The 24,426-nt window shown below is 40.5% G+C and overlaps 1 protein-coding gene across 3 annotated transcripts in view; it reads right to left on the bottom strand.

Annotated features, from left to right (window-relative positions):
- wwox (WW domain containing oxidoreductase) overlaps positions 1 to 24,426 on the bottom strand; it is a 190,564-nt gene that overhangs the window by 154,347 nt on the left and 11,791 nt on the right. For all 3 annotated transcript variants that reach the window (XM_058076314.2, XM_078790404.1, XM_058076316.2), the window contains exon 5: positions 16,004 to 16,110. In XM_058076314.2, the coding sequence (XP_057932297.2) occupies positions 16,004 to 16,110 (107 nt within the window). The remainder of the gene's footprint in view (positions 1 to 16,003; positions 16,111 to 24,426) is intronic.

Here is a 24,426-nt window from a genome sequence, read left to right as displayed (position 1 = left end):
AAATCAGATGTTAACAACATATAGTCCATTCTCTCAGGGGTCGGCAACCTTTACTATCAAAACAGCCGTTTTACCCTCACTAAAGGAAAACACAAAACATAATTTAATAACAATATTTATGAACTTTCAAAAGTTCAAACCTTTCTTAATTTTACCAGTTTTAATAGCAGAATACAACAAACATGTGTAGCATAAATGTAAGCCAAAGAAGAAAAGGGCATCTGTCCATGCATAATAATATATAATATATACTGTATATAATTCAAATATAATATAATAAAATATACTAAAATATAATATAATAAACTCCAATGCACCCCCACCCTTTTTTGGGGGGGGGGGTATTCATGGTTAGTTTACCACGTTGGGGTAAACCAACCAAACCAAATACCCGCTTCCGCTCCATTCCTAGAGCTCATCCAATCACTAGTCAGAACTCAGCCAGGATTCTTCATTCAGGGTCTCACAGAAAGTCAGATAAAAAAAAAAACTCATTACAAAGATGCATATTTTCCACATTGGGGTGTTCAAAAAATGCTTGAACACTGCGAATGGCGCCATAACAAAGAGACTGGGGACCTACATTTGGCTCGGGAGCGGTGGGTTGCTGACCCCTGCTCTAAGATCACAGCATGTATATCAAACGATGCAAAGTTGTTAGAGGTTTCTTTTACAGGGCTTCATCGTCGAAATAGGTGTATCCCCATTGCAGCATTGTAAGCTAGCTGATGTGAACTTGTTTTCTTGTGTTTCATGCACTATGAAATATCGAGAAAAAAAGAGAAAGAAATATGTGTCCATGTTTCCTATAAGAATTGTGAATGCTTCCAAAAAAATAAAAAAGTGCAGTTCCCCTTTAAGATTAATAATTGAAACATAACACTTGTTATTTTCTCCATCAAGAAACAGTCAAATGCCCAAGAAGATGTAGTAGACCAAACTGGTACGTCGCATCTATGAATGGCAGACGTCCACTGACACATTTTCATGAGTGGACATCCGATCTGTGGTTCAGAGCAAAAATGCTAAGTGACAACAGGCTACAAGTATATGCAGTCCTCCCCCCACCCCCGCGCTCACTCCAGTGAAATACACGAACATGCAGAGACACATAACATCATTAGGGTCCTCTCTCGTCTATGAGAGACGACATGGCGAGAGATGGCATCACACAATTAATACGTCAAAGGCTTATCAAATGCTAAATTACATCTAATTAGCATTAGATGTGGGCGCAGGAGCTAATTTGAGACTAAAAAAAAGGGGAGATCATAGTGGATAAATATTATAGCCATTTGCCAGATGGTTTGTGCAGTCAACGTGATTGTCAGTTTGGCAGGCAGCAACCAACTTGGCTACAGCTTTTTACAACTGGCTCATCTTCTGAATTAAAACCTGATGGTCTCACTCTGTGGTCAGCACTTCTGGGGCTTCAATAAAGAAAAAACATTCTCCTTTGGCAGTGGGAGCAGGAGGCGCTGCTGATTTAGTCCCAACTAGTTTGTTGTCAAAAAGAGAACAGGAGGGTGTCATCAATGGGAAGTTGAATGACAGCATTTGACAAGAGTAGATCCCTCTCATTGTGGAAACCTTCAGGTCTATCAACCTGAAGGTTGCAGTAACCTCTGTACTAACGTGATCATGTCAAAGTATTCTTGGGCAAGATAGTGAATGTGGATTTTGTGGGGTGACATTAGATTAAGCTTGACATGAGTACAGATAAAAACATAAGTAAATAGGGATGAACTGTTATGGAAAATGTATTTTTGAGTATGAAAGGAGTAAATTTTGTCATAATTTGTATTTGTGTTTCAGGAAAATGCTCATTATGTATTCACTCTTCATGCTCTGTGATTGGCCAGTCACACACAGCGACCACCTCTCCCGAGGCTGTGCCTCATTCATGTACATGGTGCAATTGGGAAGTTTAAAACAGCTTGGCCTCCACTTTATTAGGTTTTCATCAGCTGCCCTCTATTTTGGTTTATATTTAAAGTAACATGAGCAACCACAACTCAATTGGTGACCCTTGAAATGTGTTTTTGTCTTATTCCATAAAGTCATCATAAAACAGATGTACTACCTACAATATAAGAATTTAAAATATTGCATTTTCTTTTCATACCAAATTGAAGGGGAAAGTTTAACAATTATGTATTTGTTTAACATTGATGTCTCTTATACAGTAAGTAGAACAATTGTCTTACTGTTATAAGCAACAAGTAGTTGGTTTTGTAAATATCACGTGATTTGGGCTGCATGTGCATGTGTGTTTGCTATGATTTCTAAATGTCAGTGAATGCAGCGGCAACTCGTGCCTCAGAAGTTACATGATGCATCTGAATGCACCATTCTTACAAAAAAAAAACTAGCTCAGCAACTTGCTGTTTTTGATCCTGCTTATTGAGGATGCCCATTATCTGACTGGAATCTTTCCATGGTGTCCCAACTCTAAAATAACCACTATCCCCTTCTTAATAGTATCTGAAATACAAAAATGTACAAAGATTTTTCATGTTTATTGATGTACCCCTGGGTGTACGCGTACCCCACTTTGGGAACCTAGGAGATGGTAAATTAGAGCATAGTATACAGTGGAAAGTTTGTATATTTTTTGCAGCATAACAGCATTTATTTAATTTAGCATAAGAGCATAAATTTTGCCTCAGTTTGTGTACATTTCCCAGTTAGTGATATTATTAAAACTCTGCAGAGTTTGAAGCTGTGGTGGCGCGCTGCATGGGAGGGCAGACTGCTGCCGCTGTCTCGTGCAACTGCTGCATCTGCATTTTTTAAATGACAAATAGCAATTCTTTATGTGCATGCTTATCAAAATAAAGCGTTGTGAAACATTTTAAATAATCCTTCAAATTAATTATGGTCAATATGTGTGTAAATAATAAGCAATTTGTGTCTATAGAGCATATATAACAATTCTTACAATATATTACTAAAATTAATTTAATGTTTTTTATAATAATTTTTAAGGTGTTACTCAACTATATTGGGAAATACAAGTGTAAAGGTGAGTATAGGGTTGTTAGTTCATGTCTAGAGCGCTCCAATAATGTCTTAAACAGGGTTTCTATGCTATTCTATGAAAATAGTTCATAAATAAGGAATCCTACATGAGGAAATAGAACCAATTAACCAGGATGAATAAGGGATTAATGTACTGCTTTCCAAGCTGTAACCTGACTACACTGAATGAATGGCAGCACTCATGCAGGCCCAAACCATGACCCTCCCACCAACCATGCCTGGCTGAAGGCATGACAATTATCTTGAATTAAAACGCGGTGGTCTCTCTGTGTGTGCTCAGCACTTCTGAGACTTCAAAAAAGAAACATCCTCCTTTGGCAGCAGGAGAAAAGAGAGAAAAGAGATCCAAGCCACCTCTCACCTCCTATAAGAAGCCTGCCTCGTCCTAAGGGCTATGAGCCCACCTTCAGAAGGTGAGCAATGAGAGCCTGTCAGGTTCAAACAACAAAAGAGGTGCTTGCCTTACACATCCTTCTCCAACCTGTTCCCTTCAGTGGCAGTGACATCATTTAAATCCTCCCAAACGTAACCTATGGCAAGTGACCCGTCATTCCATGTTCCTCACCTAAGAGGCAGCTTCTTCAACTGCTTATGTAGCGCAAAATACAGCTCCGGCTAAAGCTGCTATTTATTCAAAATTATTCCTCTTTCACATAGTGCATAGTTCACTGTAGTGCAGGCAATTAGGGGCAAGCCACACTTCTTCAGGAGACAGAGCACCTGGTTAGAGCAGACAGACATGATGAGGAAGGAGAAGAGAAAGAGAGGTAAACGGCACAGAGCTTTTCCTATGCAGGGCAGGAAGGGAGGGAGGAATGCAAGGCAGGCATTTTAGGATTCATTTTCATTCATTTTTTCTCCCTGGTCACTTTATTAGCAGCCTGGGAAGAGTGATGCATGTCCCAAAGCTATGCAAAATTGTATAATCAAGCATTTAAATACAAAAGAATGGGTGGAAGGTGTGCATGCTGTGGCATGCATGCACATATACATACATACACAGATATGCAGGCATACATACATACTGTATATACTAGGCAATATTTTTTATATACCGGTATAGATTATTCAATTGATACAAAAATGACTTATACCTGTATAAATTATAAAACGGAGTTGATGGCTGCACGCCACACTGGATAAATAAGATGAATCAAATGCTGTCATTGTGAGAAGCAACATTCATGTGGGGAAGTATTTACTCGGCGGACCTCCCACCCTAAACAGGTTGAAAATCGTGATAAACGGGGCTGAAAGCTGGCTAAATCTCCTCAGTTAGAGGGTGTATACGTAGAAGCTAGCAGGGGTTAGCTTAATTCAGGACGCCAAGTAGTTTTGTCTGTGGATGAAGTTTATAGGATTTACAGAGAGTGAAATAATTATTTCAACATAAGTAGACAGGTGCCGGGTGGTACGGCAGACGAGTGGTTAGCGCGCAGACCCCACAGCTAGGAGACCAGGGTTCAAATCCACCCTCGGCCATCTCTGTGTAGAGTTTGCATGTTCTCCCCGTGCATGCGTGGGTTTTCTCCGGGTACTCCGGTTTCCTCCCACATTCCAAAAACATGCTAGGTTAATTGGCGACTCCAAATTGTCCATAGGTATGAATGTGAGTGTGAATGGTTGTTTGTCTATATGTGCCCTGTGATTGACTGGGGTGTACCCCGCCTCTCGCCCGAAAACAGCTGGGATAGGCTCCAGCACCCCCCGCAACCCTCGTGAGGAAAAGCGGTAGAAAATGAATGAATGAATGAATGAAGTAGACATGTGCATAAATTATGGATTTGAATACCGTCAGTACTAATTACTGGAACACAACATTTATTTGGTAAGCTCACCGAACCCTTGGCCTACATACACAAGTAGAGTCAATCATGGAAAAGGTTATTTAAGGTGGCCTGGTCTTTGAAGAGTAGAACAATGGTAGCCTCAAAACAATTGTCAAATGACCTCAGAGCAAAATTGTTCAACATCATGGTCTATGGGAAGGATACAAAAGCTAGGTCAGAGATTTCAGCTCGTACAGTCCTAGTTAAGGGCAAAAATCTAACCCTAACCCTAACCCACAGACCACCTCCAATGGCCTAGAACTGATCTCGCTGCAGATGGTGTCACTGTGCATCGTTCAAGAATTCAGCTATTCAAGAAAGAGTCACGCGGAAGAAGCCTTTTCTGCACACATGCCACAACCAGAGTCTTTTGTGCTAAAACACATTTGAACAAGCCAGCTTCATTTTGGAATAAGGTGCTGATGATGGACAGATGAAACTAAAATGGAGTTATTTGGACATAACATGGAGCGGATGAAAATTACAGCATTCCAAGACAAACACTTGCTACCCACAGTAACATGTGGTGGTGGTTCCACCATGGTGTGGGGCTGTGTGGCCAGTGCAACACGAGCCGTTTTTACCTTGCCAATTGCACGTGCGTACGTGAATGAGGTACCACTCAGCCCTCTGTGGTAGGGAGAGATGGTTGCTGTGTGAGTGACTGGCTTGTCACAGAGCGGGAAGAGCATAATGAGCATTTTCTTTAAACACAAATACGGATAATGACAAGATGTCCTTGTTTCATACTTACGTATATCCAACAAAAATGCATTATCCGTAACAAATAGTTGTTTATAAAGAGCATCTGGCACATCCCTACTATTAATGCTACACTTCAGATAGTATGGATGTAGATTTTTTTTTAGACAAAAGCTAAGCAGTTTTGCAGTTTGTTTCCTTACTGTACCAAAACGTAAACTTAAAACTGAGGTACGTACCAAACCATGAACTATGATGGCGTACCGTTATACCCCTACTAACAATGTATGAAATTCTTAATATTCCCAAAAGCTGTGTTGTAACCATCACCTCAGTGATATATTACATTAAATCCTATTGTTCTTTGCACAAGGCTCTCATTGGAGGATGAGGTGAAAGGTTTTCAAATTCCAATTTACATCATGCAATTCCATATATCCCCTATCTTTGCCATGTCAAGGTGATACAGATTGTATAGATTGGGGAAATGCAGTAGCTTTTTATTCTCAGTTGACAAGACACAGAAATGCAAACAAATAAATAACACAGGTGAAGACGGATGAAAAGATCTCCACGGAGAAGCTGACGCGTGCAACTTTAAATGAGTTTGCGCGATGCCTCATCCTGGAAATGAAGAGAGCTGTCGTCTCATTCAACAATTCCACGCATGCAACTGGGATTGGAGGATAATATTGGGACAGCGTAGAGGGCTAGAATGGCATAGATTTGGGGGACGATCCAAGAAAGGGGGTCTTTGCTTAAGTAGGAGATAAAGATGGATTTAGTTGAGCTAGTGCATTGAAGGCATCAGCAAAAGCTCATGTAAACATACACTGTTATAATGCGTCATTCATCCTATATCGCCATATACAAGTTTGCTTACTTTAGAATGCTACAACGGTTTTAAACATGGTTGCAGAAGCTAACCCTTGCACTCCGGAAGCACTCCCTTTGACGTCATGCTATTACCTGAGTGAAGTTGTACGTATGTCTTCCAAAGCATTTTGAGAACAACCCACTGGCGGTGCCACAAAGGTAATTTACACAATGTCATTACAGTCATGACTGTACATACAAACTAGCCAAAGGATCCTTTAATTATTTGGTAAAATGGAGAAAAGTACAGGTGAAGTGAGCCTTTTCCGATTTAAACAAACCGCATCAAAAGGAGCAGTGGAGCTATGTTGTGACTAAAAGCTCAGCATCCTAAGGCCCTGGAGGGAGCTGCGAGCAAGCATCCAGGTCAGCATTTCGTATGTGTCACTTCCTGTCGGCCTCAGCGGGAGGAGCATGGCGTGGCACTGTGGCTAGCGGGGGCACCCGGCCTGTCAGACTGCCATGGGAGGTTATACACAAGGTAAACAGACAAACACAGGCAAAAGCATGCGCACACATACAGTACATCAACAACCACGACAACTCCCACCCGACCCACTACACACATACACTAAAGGGTTCAGATTAAAAGGATAGTGAGGGTGACATCAAAGTGTACAGTGAAGAAAATAAGTATTTGAACACCCTGCTATTTTGCTATTTCTCCCACTTAGAAATCATGGAGGGGTCTGAAATTTTCATCGTAGGTGCATGTCCACTGTGAGAGAGATAAACTAAAAAGAAAAATCCAGAAATCACAATGCATGATTTTTTAACAATTTATTTGTGTGATACAGCTGCTAATAAGTATTTGAACACCTGAGAAAATGAATGTTAATATTTGGTACAGTAGCCTTTGTTTGCTATTACAGAGGTCAAACGTTTCCTGTAGTTTTTCACCAGGTTTGCACACACTGCAGGAGGGATCTTGGCCCACTCCTCCACACAGATCTTCTCTAGATCAGTCAGGTTTCTGGGCTGTCGCTGAGAAACACGGAGTTTGAGCTCCCTCCAAAGATTTTCGATTGGGTTCAGGTCTGGAGACTGGCTGGGCCATGCTAGAACCTTGATATGCTTCTTACGGAGCCACTCCTTGGTTTTCCTGGCTGTGTGCTTCGGGTCGTTGTCGTGTTGGAAGACCCAGCCACGACCCATCTTCAATGCTCTGACAGAGGGAAGGAGGTTGTTCCCCAAAATCTCACAATACACGGCCCCAGTCATCCTCTCTTTAATGCAGTGCACTCGTCCTGTCCCATGTGCAGAAAAACACCCCCAAAGCATGATGCTACCACCCCCATGCTTCACAGTAGGGATGGTGTTCTTCGGATTGTACTCTTCATTCTTCTTCCTCCAAACACGCTTATTGGAATTATGACCAAAAAGTTCTATTTTGGTCTCATCTGACCATAAAACTTTCTCCCATGACTCCTCTGTATCATCCAAATGGTCATATGCAAACTTAAGACGGGCCTTGACATGTGCTGGTTTAAGCAGGGGAACCTTTCGTGCCATGCATGATTTCACATCATGACGTCTTAGTGTATTACCTACAGTAACCTTGGAAACGGTGGTCCCAGCTCTTTTCAGGTCATTGACCAAGTCCTGTCGTGTAGTTCTGGGCTGATTCCTCACCTTTCTTAGAATCATTGAGACCCCACGAGGTGATATCTTGCATGGGGCTCCACTCCGATTGAGATTGACCGTCATGTTTAGCTTCTTCCATTTTCTAATGATAGCTCCAACAGTGGACCTTTTTTCACCAAGCTGCTTGGTAATTGCTCCGTAGCCCTTTCCAGCCTTGTGGAGGTGTACAATTTTGTCTCTGGTGTCTTTGGACAGCTCTTTGGTCTTCGCCATGTTACAAGTTAAAGTCTTACTGATTGTATGGGGTGGACAGGTGTCTTTATGCAGCTAACGACCTCAAACAGGTGCATCTGATTCAGGATGATACATGGAGTGCAGGTGGACTTCTAATGGGCAGACTAACAGGTCTTTCAGGGTCAGAATTCTAGATGATACACAGGTGTTCAAATACTTATTTGCAGCTGTATCACACAAATAAATTGTTAAAAAATCATGCATTGTGATTTCTGGATTTTTCTTTTTAGTTTATCTCTCTCACAGTGGACATGCACCTACGATGAAAATTTCAGACCCCTCCATGATTTCTAAGTGGGAGAAATAGCAAAATAGCAGGGTGTTCAAATACTTATTTTCTTCACTGTATGTATGTTTTAACCAGCACAGTCATGCAACAAAGTAGTTTTCTACAACAATCGTGGGACTCATCATGTCACACTGCAGGCCCTGCAGTTCCCCACATATGGGCACTGCATATGGCTTCTATACACGGAAATATAATTTATTGTATTATTTATTGGCATAGATCCCCATGATGGGAATTTTAAATTGGAAAGTTGAATAAAAATTAGGTACAAAGGATGAGAAAAGAAAGGTTGAGCGTTTTTGTTTTTTTTTGCAAACTAAAAGGTCTGCAACGACTGTAAATGAAAGGTACACAACAATGTTTCTTGTTTTTAAATTATCTATTAACAGTTAATAGTTTGGAGGTAAAATGAACGGTCCTACAATGACTGGAAACTTTTTTTGTTGGCAAAAGATGCTATGAATATAAATGTTTTAAATATTTACCCCGATAAAGATTGAAGTAATAAATAAATAAATAAAATGCTAATAATTTTGAATTATATTACAGCTTTTCGGATAGCTACTCATTTTTGTAACATTTATTTTCATAGCCAAACAAAGCCAATATGCTTGTTTTACCACAACATGAACACGTTTTGTATTTCACATTTATTTTGTTTTCTCACATTATTAATTGAAAACCTGAATGAAAAGCAGGTTTATCCACCTCCATCGCAGGGGAGATACAATATCAATTGTATTGTTATATTGTTACATATTATATATTATATATAGATCTCAGTGTATAGACTGGTCATATATCTCATCTCGTTTCATATTATCTACATACCGTATTGTATATAACTGGGAAAAACTGTGCATTTTGTTAATACTTGGGTTGTTTATATTGTTTATTTTTCTATATTGTGTATTTTGTACTGCTTAACTGACTCTGTACTCTTGCTGCTGTGCAATACAAATTTCCCCACTGAGGGACGAATAAAGGCATATCTTAATCTTAATTATCAATATCGCTGTACACGTCACCCGCTTGTAAAAAGTTTTGGATAAGTTTGCCTTTTCAATTTGTAGAAATCTGCCGTTTTGGGTGTAAAATAAACCCACCAACAATTAACTTATCACATCAGACATTTTGAGTTTAGTATTTCTTCAAAAAAAAAAAAAATGACGGGCAAGTGTAAGTGTGTGTCGGGACACATGTGGATGTACACCGCTCATCGTCTTTCAGAGCACTTGTCGTGCTCAGCCTCTCTCTGGCCCGTGTTAATGTTGCTGCTTGACATTGCAAGCACCAGACCTTCCTCCCAGCAGCCTCAGTGGACATCCAGTTTTAGCCTAATTGGTTCCAGAGCAGACTCTGACAGTACTCGCCACGACCATATTAATACGCCATCACAGACACACATATGCACAGGGAGACACATACACTGGGCAAAAACAAGCACAGCAATCAGTGACTGACTTGCTAATTAACGCCTTTACAAAGAATCTCATTAGCATGTCTTGTAGAATGGAGTAGTGGAGGAAGGGAGGGGTAAGCATTTTGGAATTAATAAAAAAAAAAGAAGGAAATGACTAAATAAGTGTGTGCATGTGTGTGTTTTGCATGCAACTCAGAGGGCAAAGGGCCTTGCATGCAGTGATGTGCACCCCAGGGGAGTCTATTACAGCTCTCTGAGGAAGACGCTGAAGTCAAAGATAAGCAGAATTTTAAAGGCAATCAGGAAAAGTAAATCTCAGACACTAAAGGCAACATGTTGGTTGTTAACTGGAAACTTAACCCGGCTGTACTGTGAGTGGAATAGATGAGGAGCAGTTGGGAGGAACACGTATTAAAAGTGGATAGGGCAAGAGGCCAGGAGATGCTGAACAATGGGAGTTTTTTTTCTCTAAAGCTAAGTAATGGTGTCAGATAGGTCATCGCACACCCCGTTAATGAGACATGGAGGGGCTACCAATGTAATTAATGATGTTTAGAAGACACTCAGTTATTACAATGTATTTTAATGGTATAATGAACACACTGGAGTTGGGATAAATGAAAAATATATAGGGCTGCATGGCGGATGAGTGGTTAGCATGCAGGCCTCACAGCTAGGACACCCGAGTTTGATTCCACCCTCAGCCAGTTTGCATGTTCTCCTTGTGCATGCGTGGGTTGTCTCCAGGGAATCCAGTTTCCTCCCACATTCCAAAAACATGCTAGGTTAATAGGCAACTCCAAATTGTCCATAGGTATGAATGTGAGTGTGAATGGTTGTTTGTCTATATGTGCCCTGTGATTGGCTGGCGACCAGTCCAGGGAGTAACCCGCCTCTCGCTTAAACACAGCTGGGATAGGCTCCAGCACCCTGGCGACCATCGTGAGGATAAGCGGTAGAAAATGAATGAATGAATGAACAATTTAATCATACACGACAGGGGTGTTTCTAATATTTTGGCCCTATCATGAAGTTTAAATATTCAAAATAAAGCCTTTCCACAACTGCAGACAGTATGAGGAATTTATTAGCTTGCTAAGTTGTTGGGATTTTTTTTTTATTGTACTGAGTCAAAATTAGGGATGAGACTAGTATCCCTTATGGATAACGCATTTCTGTCAAGTAGGAGCATGAAACGAATGCAGCTCGTCATTATCCGTAAACATAATGACGGAAAATCTTCATTATGTATTCACTCAGACACACACACCGCCACCCCTTCCCAGACAGACTTGATAGTTGCTTGTCTGTATTGTGTCTGTGTGTCATGGCTGCACAGGGAGCATTTGTGCAAGTACGTTCTTCAACCCTTTCATTCACATTTTGCTCCTGCAATAAGTTCATTCAATTTGAATCACAATAATGTAAAACATTCAGAGCCATGTCAAAACATTTGAATATTGTGTAAAAGTTCAATTTCTTCCGTCATATCATTCCAATTTTGAAAACCTTCATATTTTTGGTTCATTGTGCAGTGAACTATTGAAAAACCTTAAAACAAAAAAGCATAAAATAACTACGAAAAACTGAAAAGTTGTAGAAGAATTGATAATTAAAACTAATAAGGATTACAGATCACTTACACGCAGTACACAGTACATATATGGGTGAACAATAAACAATACTTCAACAACTTCTCATCAGTCCATGTCAATTTCAGACTTTAAATAATGTATTGATTTCAGCTGTACCGATTTCCGGGGAAACCACACCCACTTCTGGTTTATGCTCTGCCCATTCCAAGTATGGAATCAGATACAGGTAATTTAGTTGGGTGAGTGGTGTACCTGCTTATCCGTAGTCAAGATTGTCAACTTGAGAGGCACATTTTTCCCCCCAGTGTCCAATCACGGCCACATCATAAAAACAACAATGTTTCGTTCATGGAAATAGTGGAAAATTAAACCTTGCACACACAAACCATTTATGTCAATGATAACAGTCATGATAATTAGACACCATATGTTTTTACACATCAAACCATAATAAACGTACACGTATTCATGTGAAGTACGTGGGTCCCATAACTATAGCCAAACAGAAGGCGTTCAAGGTGCATCCCATGCTAACGCGTGTGATGGCGAACGACACAAAAGGTTGAGAATTCCAAAGCTCCTGTACATCATTAATATTGTTTGTGTAGCGGAAAGTGTGCATATTTTTGCAAACATCACATCAATAGCGACTTTCACTACAAATCATTTTACAGGATGCAATTACATTTAAAACTCAATAACGTCCCCGCTATAATTAGAGCATTTACAATAGTTGCTGCCCAATGACCAACATGTAAATGAAAGTGTTTTTTCTAGTACAGTAAATACAAAAATATATAAAAATGTACATCTTGTGTTTCAGATTAATGTAAAATGCGGAGATATTCGCTTTTACAGGAAAACAACAGCATGAGGAACATTTTACCCAGTAGGATGCAGAAGATTAATACAAAAAAGGCACATATTATTCAAATATGTTGACATATGAGAATAACTTCTTCTCCTAACCATGTGCACCAGATGCTTCAAATCTAACTGGTCTGTCACTTAGTGATGCATATCTTTTGTTGCAACGCTTCAATCGCTGCACCCCCCCAGTCTTCAACCTGCCTTCATTCTCAGCTCAGCGCCTTCACAGTTTTACAGTGGCCTCATGTGAGCCTGTAAAAAAAAAATCCCCCTTTGAACCTCATAAAGGCAACCAGTATCTGGCTTACTGTAAAACCCAATCATAAGGTAAATGTTTATCCCCTGGCTTCCACTCTAAACACTCCTAATGAGCCTGCTGGAGGGCTTTCACACACACACATTGTGCTCAGATTGGCGAGGGAGAGCTTTTCGAGGAACAAATCAAGCTCGATGGTGTCACGCATGAATATGAACATATGCACTGTAAAAAGCGCTCCAAATGGATTTTTCTGCCCCTTAGGAGCGCTCTGTTAAATGTGTGGTTGTATGTGTTTTTTTTTTGTTTGTTTTTTTTTTACAGTGCCTGGCAGAGTGCAATATATGCGTCTGGGAAGGATAAGTCCTCTGACCTGCTCTTCCTAACAGCCACTAGCTGTTCTGACCTGCCCATTATCCTGCTGTGACCCCCTCTATTATTCCCACTGTCGGTACACGGCGCTACACTGAACCGCAACGCCCTGCTCTGTGCATGAGCCATCACTCTCAGTGTTCAACAGCGGCATTAGTCCCACACAGTAAGAGGTAAGAGCTGAGCAAAGAGAGAGTTCAGAGTAATGGTTTAAGCAGGTAGTTAGAGGTCAGAGGTCCCCGTGCAATCGGGACACCACTTCCACCCCTGGCAGCCAGAGCGGAACTCAGAGAGAGACCTGGAAGTAGATACGATGACCTTTTGTACGGAGGACCCCAAAATATACCCTCTTATCAAAATGACCTTAGCGTAGGAGCATGGGAAGGCGAGCGACGTCCATCCATCATCTTAAAGATTAATCCTCCTCTCTATGCCTCTCCTGAATCTATTAATAATGTCAGCAGAGGAGCAAAGATGTATTCTGATATTGTGACTTTTATTCATTAGCGTTAGCTCAGGAAGGAAATACTGAAAGAAGTGATAATGGCCGGCTTTAAGTGTGTTTAGAGTGCACGCTCCAAAATGGAATAGTCATATAATTTGGATTTCAAACTAAATTGGGGATAAAAGTCGCAGAAAAGTTCAAAGCTCAACCAACATCATACATTATTGTTTTATTATTTAGTTGATTATCATTATTATTGGAGACTAGGGTTCAATTCCACCCTCGGCCATCTCTGTGTGGAGTTTGCATGTTCTCCCCGTGCATGCGTGGGTTTTCTCCGGGTACTCCGGTTTCCTCCTACATTCCAAAAACGTGCTAGGTTAATTGGTGACTCCAAATTGTCCATAGGTATGAATGTGAGTGTGAATGGTTGTTTGTCTATATGTGCCCTGTGACTGGCTGGCGATCAGTCCAGAGTGTACCCCGCCTCTCGCCCGAAGACAGCTGGGATAGGCTCCAGCACCCCCCGCGACCCTCGTGAGGATAAGCGGTAGAAAATGAATGAATGAATGATTATTATTATTACTTTCTATTATGTCCTATGGAAAAATCAGAAGAAATCAAGCACAGCACCAAAAACGTATTTTGTTCAATTGTAAAGGTCCCACTGTGCACACACTTCCACAATATTTGAAGCAGATGTGGAGCTTAAAAAAAGATATTCTGCTTTTCCAAACTGTTTTTGACAAAGCAGCTCCATTCTTAGATGCACACTGCGCTGACGTCCCCATGGGCATCCTTCAATTAGAGGCTGTGTTGAGTTTAAACACTGCAGATTTACTCTCTCCCTCAAAGGCGTTTGCCTCGCTCTCCTTTTCTCTATTTTCTCTTCTCTGCGTATCAGTTCTGAGCACTCACTCTCCATCCTTTTCAGGTTCCGCTGTCTGTAATCAAGCCAGCGCTAATGGCTTATTCTTTCTGCTCCAGCAGCCACATTTCACTTGTTTATTTTCCCACACACTCGGAAAATCTGCAGAAGACGAGTCACAAGTGCAGTGATATTAGAGGAATAATCTTAGGTAATTATCAGATGCTCTCTCTCACTCCCATCCGCTAAACCACCCTTAAACCCTGTCTTGACTTTTTGTAGAGAGTTTATTTCATTTACTCACTTTGGAGTGCACACAAGACTTAAAGTCGTTAATGCAGCGGTTGCAGTTTTAATATGAAAAGAAACTGTACAAAAATATTGTTGAAGTTCTTGTGAGACGTAATTGGAGCATATTACCAGGGTGTGTATTTTTTGGGATATATATATTACAATATGACTATAACAATTTATAAAAAATTTTATTTGTTATGCCTTGCATAAAAGCAACAAACCTGAATCCATATATTGAATTACTTTTCTAATGGGATGTCAGCCTCTGCACACATTGCTACATCGGCAACAAACTGTAATGCCTGTCTTTGTCATTAAGGAAGATGTAGTCACCCATGCAGCCCCAACTGTACACGGAAGATATTTTCATGGCACTCTTGTTCTGTTCTGTTCGCAGACATTATGAAAAATCGGGCCACACAGTCAGGAGATTGGAAAGACCTGGGTTCAAATCTCTGCTTGGAGCAAACTACTAACGAGTTGATTGATACTGGAATATCAATACCAGCTGCATCATGCTGTAAAGTCAATTCTGAAATCAAAATATTGATACTTTTGATATGTCAGCTATATGATTGTGTCCTTTGTTTTTTCATAGCTTGGTAATACTGTAAATCACCCCACTATCTCAATATACTTAAAGGTTTAAAATACATCAATAAATGACTATGTTGTCTTGTATTATTTATGCTATGATTTGAAATACTGTGCACTACTTAAAAATTTACCAAACACATTAGGTGAATTGGATTGGTATCGCCGATACCAGCCTAAATATTTACCCAGTATCGGCTCGGAAATTAAATCAATGGTATCACTTTGCGTTCATATTAACATATCGCATTTTGGGGGGAATGTGAATGACCACATGAGAAAATCATATTTAAACAAAAATTCAGAATTCTGCATCATACCCTGCAGTGTGAACATAGCCATGGTTTTACTGCCTTATGGTGAGTCCATTATTACTGAAGTTTTTGCTACTAAACATGGTTCAATAACCCATAAAAGCTGCTGGTGCTTCATTTTAAAAAACGGTGGCAAATAAAAATAGATTTTTTCTTTCACTTTTATGTAATTTTCATTTTTGTGATCAATGTGAATTAATCATTCAATGTTTTCATAGGTGCCAATGCAGGTAGCTGGCATAGGCAAAACAAAGTCTAACTATAATTTCCATGACTTAATTTTTCATGGAAAATACTCAACTCCCGTCAACCTTTCACATTTAAACCAAAACTGTAAGGGTGTGATTGCCACTTACCCACTCCTGCTGTATGCTACTGATGGCTTTGCTGGCTCGGGACAGGTTTCTGCACGCCAGGATGACGTGGGCGCCGTGAAGAGCGAAAGACCTGGCTGTCTCAAAGCCTGGAAGACGAAAACAGAGACGATCATTTTATTTAAATGAGATGCTTCAAAGGGGAAGATAACCGTGATCGTGGTTGGGGAGGAGGAAGTGCAAGTAACTATCAAGTTTTCATATAATTTATTTCATTGAGCAAGCCAGTGGTCTTGGCGCAGAGAGTTAATCATTTCTCTCAGAAGTGATGACACTGATTGAATTATTGTGGTTCTAGTCTATTTCTTCCCCTCACCAGAAGATAAAGTTGAGGATGTGACCGTTGGCTTTTTGAGAAGGTATTTACCCGCCCGCTCGTTAGAGAACGAGGAAGGAGGGTTGTCGGATATTAATTATGTTGCTAATGACACATTGATGGTGGTAATTATGACAAACACGGCTAATAATAGAGGGAGTGCAATGAACAATCAAACACACAATTTTGGTGTGATACTTCACAGCATCAAAAGGCTGCTGATAAGGACACCATTCCGGAATGGAAAGAGACCTTTCAGATAGGCACTAAATTTATCAGTCCAAGACTAACCTAATCGCAGAGTTGCGATAAAACTGACTAAGATAGACGGGAGAGAAGTTCATTTCTAAATTACAAGTCTAAATAGGTCATTGCAAGCCCTAGGTTGAATTCTTTTTTTTTTTTTTTACTGTTTTTTCTTAGGACGTACTCATACTAGGCTACTACTAGTCCAATCCTAAACCAACGATTGCATCTGTGCTTGTGGTTGAAGACGATGTAGTTGTAGGATGCAATTTAATTCAATCGTTTTAGAGCGGTATGGAAAAGTTTGGGCACCCCTGATCATTTTCAAGAATTTTCTTTGTAAATCATTGGTTGTTGGGATCAGCTATTTCAGCTAAAAATATCATATAGCAGACAAACACAGTGATAGATGAGAAGTGAAATGAAGTTCATAGGATTTACAGCAAGTGTGCAATAATTATTGAAACAAAAGTAAGCCGGTGCCTAAATTAGGGCATCCTTGTTGTTTTATTGATTTGAATACCTTTAGCACAAAGCTCACTGACCCTTGGCCTACATACACAAGTGAAGCCAATCATGAGAAAGGGTATTTAAGGTGGCCAATTTCAAGTTGTTCTCCTCTTTGCTTCTTCTCTGAAGAGTAGTACCATGGTAGCTTCAAAACAACTGTCAAATAACCTTGGAGCAAAGATTGTTCAACATCATGGTCTAGGGGAAGGATACAAAAGCGAGGTCAGATGTTCACATCAAACAGTTAACCCGGACTTTTAACCCGGATTTTTCCATCTTAAGAACATATCCCGACTCAGTCCATCACTTACATTCTCTGCCGCTGAATCCCTGATCCATGCTTTCATCACAACCAGAATTGACTACTGCAACAGTATTCTCTACGGTACACCTTCCAAAACCCTCAACAAACTACAATATATTCAGATCTCCGCTGCCCGCCTCCTCACCTCCACCCGTTCCCGTCAACACATTACCCCTGTCCTCCAAAACCTCCACTGGCTTCCCGTCCCCCAATGCATTCACTTCAAAGTTCTTCTCATAACCTACAAAGCCCTCCACGATCTGACCCCCCCATATCTCACAGACCTCCTCCATCCACACAACCCCCCACGTCACCTTCGCTCCACAGACTCCAACCTCCTGGCACTCCCGTGTAAGACCAAGCTCCGAACCTTGGGTGACAGAGCCTTCTCCATCGCTGCCCCCACCCTCTGGAACTCTTTGCCCTGACCTTCCCACCTTCAAAAAACAACTAAAAACCCACCTCTTTAAATCTGTTTTTAATGTCTAACTTTTTATACCTGATTGCTGTGCCCCGCTTTTACTCTTGTTTTAAACGAATGAATGTTGTATTTTAATGTATCTTTTAGGTATGAATGTGAGTGTGAATGGTTGTTTGTCTATATGTGCCCTGTGATTGGCTGGTGATCAGTGTAGGGCAGGGGTGGGCAAACTTTTTGACTCGCGGGCCGCATTGATATGACAAAATTTACGGGGGGGGGCAGACTATATATTTTACACGTAACAGTCCACCTGGTATTATTGTATCTGTAAAATTGTCATGCAATCTGCTATTATTATTTATTATTTTATATTTATATTTGAATATTTTAAAAATAATAAAATATTATAATTACAATAAAATTTAAATAATAATTATTATATTATTATTATGTAAAATATGCAAATATAACAATTATATTATATATAATTAATATAATAATTAGCATTAATATAATAATTATAATAATCATAATGGTTCTAATAATAATTATAATAATCTAATAATAATAATAATTATTATTATTATTATTATTATTATGTGCTTGTGTCCCTTTTTTCAGGAGCACTTTGTAAACAACAGACCATGTCAAAAAACGAAATTGATAAAACCATCAAAAGGTTGGCTCAGGCCATGATGCCAGGTTGTATGTTGAGTTTAAATGAAATACTTTGGAAAGATTGGGCGGGCCGTATTCAAACACTTGGCCGGCCCGATGTGGCCCCCGGGCCGTAGTTTGCCCACCCCTTGTCTAGGGTGTACCCCGCCTCTCGCCCGAAGACAGCTGGGATAGGCCCCAGCACCCCCCGCGACCCTTGTGAGGAAAAAAGCGGTAGAAAATGAATGAATGAATGAATCTTTTACTCTGTTTACTTGCTTTTATTCAACTCCATTTTTCTGTAAAGTGTCTTTGAGTATTTTGGAAAGCTCTATACAAATAAAATGTATTATTATCATTACATTTGATCATTGACACCAAGTAATTTTTACATAACTAATGTATTGATTTTACAACCTGATACCAGATAGTAAAAGGAACTCGGGCAATAACAGTGAACCTGGCCACCTTGTGGGCATTCTGCACATGCATCAGAGGATCTCCTTGAGCTGGCAAAAAGCACTGTGAAAATATACTGTTAAAAAGCAAAGAAAAGCGGAGGGAGAAAAGCAGAGGGCCAGGCTGAATGCCAGGTAAACAACTGAGCACCCTACTACAAGACGCCATAACTAGTAAATGTCCAAAAAGTAGGAAGAAAGAACCAGTGTCTCCCAGCTACAAACAATCAGTTTTAATCCAGTCTGCAACCGGGGCGCCCAGTTGTCACGCCTGCAACCGGAACGGGGGCCTCTGAAAACAGAGACAGCACAAATAGGCGGAGGAGGCAGGCTAAGTACAGAACAGGAGGGCAAACAGTAGTGGGCTCAAACACAGTATAATTGGCCTAGTATGAGTACATTTACTGCAAGTCTTAGGGGAGCTACTGCATTTCTTAGTCCCGCCATCATACTGATGCAAATACACCGAGGAGTGAGTGTCTTGACTGACAAACTGCTACAATAACCGAAGGTGGCAGAGAAGGTCTGTGAGGGGGCACGTCGGGCAGGACTAGTATCAAGAGGGGCGGATTAATATGAACTGTAATTAGATTATAGGTCCTAATCAGATTTTCATTAACAGCAAAACTGGGAGGCCTAATTGTGAGGAGTGTGTTAAGGACCAATATCTATTAAAAACCAAAATTGGAGCAGGATTGGAAGCCCCGGTTCTGACAAGTGAAGCATGGAATTAAATTATATGACTTCTTAATAGGTGTAATGGAGGGGGCTGCGGTCGAGTGGGGGGAGCATTTGTTGCACTCGCAGGAAATGGGAAATAAAAACAACATGACAGGGAAAAATGAGCTGAGTGACTCAGAGACGGAAGACATGATGTGAATAGGCAGACCGGGTAGATGGATACAGCAAATGTCAATAGAAAATCTGTAAAAGGGGTCGATTTTTTACTCCTATTTTCAGTTTGTTTTGCTTTGGGAGTATCATATATTCAACAATACAATAAAATAAATATAAGCTGTGGTCAACCAACCTGCACACAAAGAAAGTGAACCCCAACCCATCATGAAATATATGAATGCAGTGTAAAAATACAATTTAAAAAATCTTTCATCCATTCCAAAGTGGACATGTGCACCGGCGTCTGGTAAACAACAACGCCCCCCTCCCCCCCTCACTCACTTGTTGTGTGTAACCACCATGAAAGTGAAATTAAGCGGCCCCAGTGTTTTCCATAATGGAGAACAAATTAGAATATGGCAGCAACAACAGCGGCGTCACCCGAGCAGTGTATTTGCGGTGACAAATAACAAGGGCTCGACATTAATTGTGAAATAACGAGAGCAGCACTCGCTGTAACAGAGACCAACATCCGCCCCTTCCTTGTGTGTTTGTTGGCGGAGTGGGCCGCAATGAAATGAATTCCTGGTCAGGTGTACAACAACAAGAGCCAGTGTTGGAATTGTACTCTGATGATGGAACATGACGAGAGGTCAGACACTTGAGTTTTGCTCCGTTGGATCGACAAACACCATGAGCTGTTTTACAATGCACGCTATTACCAGCTTGTAAGACTGTACGACTGTAATATTCATCATTACCTCACTCAAAAATGTTTCCATGTGTATGTGTATGTGTTTATATTTGTTTGTGTGCAATAGGAATGGACACAAAATGTCCATAATTGTTTGAGCTTGGAGAGAAATACAAATATAGATTTTATTCTGTGGTGTTTTTATATAATGCATATACAAAGACAACTGTCCCATGCACCAATGAAAAAAATGTGAATGACAGCCCACTAAAACATGCATTCATAGCACCAATCTGTTAAATACCGTATTGACTCGAATCTTCAATATTAGGTGAACTGTATTTTCCCAAGACAGCTTTTGGTGAAAAAAATGTGTTTTTAAGACAAAAAAACTTTTTTTGATCAAATTAGGAATTTTGCTGAAATAATCAGGCCGCACGGTGGCCGACTGGTTAGCACTTAGGCCAAGGAGATCGGGAACGTTTCCAATTTCATTCAAATAATGACAGAATGATTCTCTCAAATACTGTAATCATTAGACCATGATTGATTTTAAAATGTTTGATGTTGGAAAATTTTAACATGCTTGACCAGTTATCATCTATCCATCCATTTTCTATACCGCTTATCCTCATCAGGGTCGGGGGCATGCTGGAGCCTATCCCAGCTGTCTTCGGGCGAGACACAGGATACACCCTGGACTGGTCGCCAGCCAATCACAGGGCACATATAGACAAACAACCATTCACACTCACATTCATACCTATGGACAATTTGGAGTCACCAATTAACCTAGCATGTTTTTGGAATGTGGGAGGAAACCGGAGTACCCGGAGAAAACCCACGCATGCACGAGGAGAACATGCAAACTCCACACAGAGATGGCTGAGGGTGGAATTGAACCCTGGTCTCCTAGCTGTGAGGTCTGCGTGCTAACCACTCGACCGCCGTGCAGCCCTAGTACACATTGCATCTGTAAAAAAAAAAAAATCTGTTTTTAGACTTTACATGAAGAGAATCAGAAAAAAGCGAACAAGAGAACATGCAAACTATACACACAGAGATGCCCGAGGGGGGAATCGAACCCAGGCCCCAGTTATCATGTCATGTTTTTGGCCACACATATGGACTCCACCTCCCGAGTTGTTTCCGCAAAGCACTTTGCGCAGATTAAATTTTATATTAAAGGGAGAGATTTTTTTTTTTTTTATGAAGTTATCCTCAGTGCAATCCTTCAACAGGGACTCACCCCCCATTTGGTCTCCTAAGTCCAGTAACATAGTTCCAGGTAGTTGCTGGGCTTTCACAAGTAAGGAGTTTGGCTTCTCAAAACAATATGCATTCAGAAGAGTAATACAATTACACTACAAAAATGCCTCCTCAAAAAAAATAAGACCCCATAATTTTCTCAGTGTTATATTTGTCTCTCTCTGTATCCCTGTACGATGACGGGGCGCCATGGCAATAACAGTGAGGGGTGAATCGCTGTTAAACTGCTGGTGGGGATGTTATACAACTTCATGTCCAAATGTTAACACAATGTAAATAATGTAAACAAAAAAACATATGTTTAAAATGTTATTATTACCATATTTTTGCAATAAATAAAGAAGAAACATCGCCCATGGCAATCACTTACCATGCACTGCTTTAGTAATGATTACTAATTTGGGGTTACAGTGTGGTGTGTGTGAGTGACAGGAAGAAAAGCTCTGATTCATATTGGGAGAGGGAAAAAATACAGCTTTACATCCATCCGGCTCAAATAAGACCAACGGAGCAGACTGCTGGATCTGGTGAGGTTCTTCCCCTTATGTCGCCGTTTCAACTGTGATTACAATATAGTCATTCAATAGGATACAAAACAATTGTTAAAACTACCATTATTGCTAGTATTTTTTTATGATGATGCATAAAAGATATTAAAAAATGGTGTAAAATGTCCATTAAGCAACAAATGCTCTTCATGGTACATTAGTATCCTGGTCCTTCAGCTATACCCCCACCTCTCCCCCACTAATAATGGGTGTGATTTAGTGATTTCACGCTTTGTTTGTCCTCGCTGTCCAGCCACCCTTTTCTCTGAACACCCCCCCCCCCCACCGGTACACAGGTGTATTGGCTCAATGTAATGAGATCATTACCAGCCCTCGTCAGTGAGCGGCTTTATTTGGCAAACGCCATCGCCTCTCCAGCTCGCTCTTGATCTGCATCCAAAGAGGCATTTAACTAAAATAAGCTCTGTAGTACAATTGGACAAACAGAAGTCAATTGAGATCATTACAGGACCTGTGGGTAAACATGTCAAGTTCCCACAGTCCCCTCTCATCACAGGGCAATTTGGGCATTCGACTGCAGACTGCATGAAGTACATCATAAAGCATCACTTCTAACATGAATTACTGAATTTTTTTTTGTTATAATGCAAAGCATAAAACTATGTGAGATGCTTCTGAAGCAGTGAATGAACATTATGGATATGTGACTGTTTATTACTTGGTTTAATTCTCTTTTACCACAATGACGGGATTTAATTAATGCATTAAAATTCTTAGAGCTTCACATTGGCATAGGTTTTATTAGACATTTTTGGGCTCATCAAGAGTGATCAAGCAACCTGCAATCTCTCCCTAGCTAGTTCACAAACTTATCCCAAACTAATGACACAAATGACCAACGCTTCCAGACACATACAAAAAAAATACGCATTTTCCGACACCATGAAGCAATCCAATGATACATACCTGATAAAAATCAAGAAAATAGCTATTATAGCTAGAATTTACCTTTTGCATATTCATTCATTCATTTTCTACCGCTTTTCCTCACGACGGTCTCACATTTTCAATATATCTGGAAAAAGAAGTAGGAAGAAGCAGAGATTGTTCTTATAAAACTAAACCACAGCAATAAGGCGGCAAAAAAGGCTGTCGGTCAAAACTGAGCATCATTTGATTCAGTCCCGTTTCTGTCAATTCTGGCCTCTGGTATCAACTCTGAAGTTGAATAACTTGACTAACCAACCAGAACTGCTCCTCATTACATCACTAATAAACACATTTATGAGAAAGGATGGAAAATGCTCATTGGGAAGAAAAAAAAGGTTGACTTGCTCACTGGAACACACACATAATGCTCCCAGACTAGTGGATATGAACACAGATAAACTGTGGATGTCATCTAAGCCACAGGCAGCCACTCCGAGATGCTTCAGGACACACCGAATAAGACGCAGATATGCCGCTCTTTCCAGGAACATCTTTTTATCCATCTACTTCCTCCCCGCTATGAATAATGCATTCCCCTCCTGACCCGGGTTCTGCTTCAACGCATGGGTTCGCGGGTCTTCTTTAAGGAGAGCGTGGGGGTCCTTATTCATAAACAGCAGTGCAGTAAATACCTTAGCTTTGCAGCCAATTTAATAGCAGTTATGCTTAACAAATCTGCCTCAATCTAATGATCAGCCACAAAGCTCGGCTACGGTTTTAATGTGCACACAGAGGCTCCCCACAGTTCCACTGAATATGCTTAGAGATCTCTCCATCCAGAGAGGACCAAACCACCAGCCTGACACATAATCCCCTACAACATAACACTAGGATCAACACAAACAATGTTAGTCTTTCATGAATAACATCCCTAAAAGTAAAGTGACAAGAACATTATGAAGCTCTCACTGTACTAAATCCTACATACTTCCTGTATCTAATATGCTTCCAATTGTTCTGCACTGACAAGACATGTACACAACAAGACCACGTGGTGGTTAGTCCATGCATTTAGATCAGGGGTCTCAAACTTGCGGCCCGTTTGAGACGCTAGTTTGAGGCCCCCACCTTGATACCAAAGTTTGATGTTGAAATGACAGCTTAAAGCTGTGTGCACACCGGACACAATTAACATGATTTTGCCCCGCCCATACTGTTACCCTACCCTGTTACCCCGCCCTGTTTTGCTTTGGA

Source organism: Doryrhamphus excisus, linkage group LG1, assembly GCF_037039965.1.
Source record: "Doryrhamphus excisus strain RoL-2023G ecotype Guam linkage group LG1, RoL_Dexc_Guam_v1.1, whole genome shotgun sequence".
Classification (NCBI taxonomy): domain Eukaryota; kingdom Metazoa; phylum Chordata; class Actinopteri; order Syngnathiformes; family Syngnathidae; genus Doryrhamphus; species Doryrhamphus excisus.
Note: the sequence above shows the minus strand (reverse complement) of the source record. Positions and strands in the feature narration are given on the sequence as shown.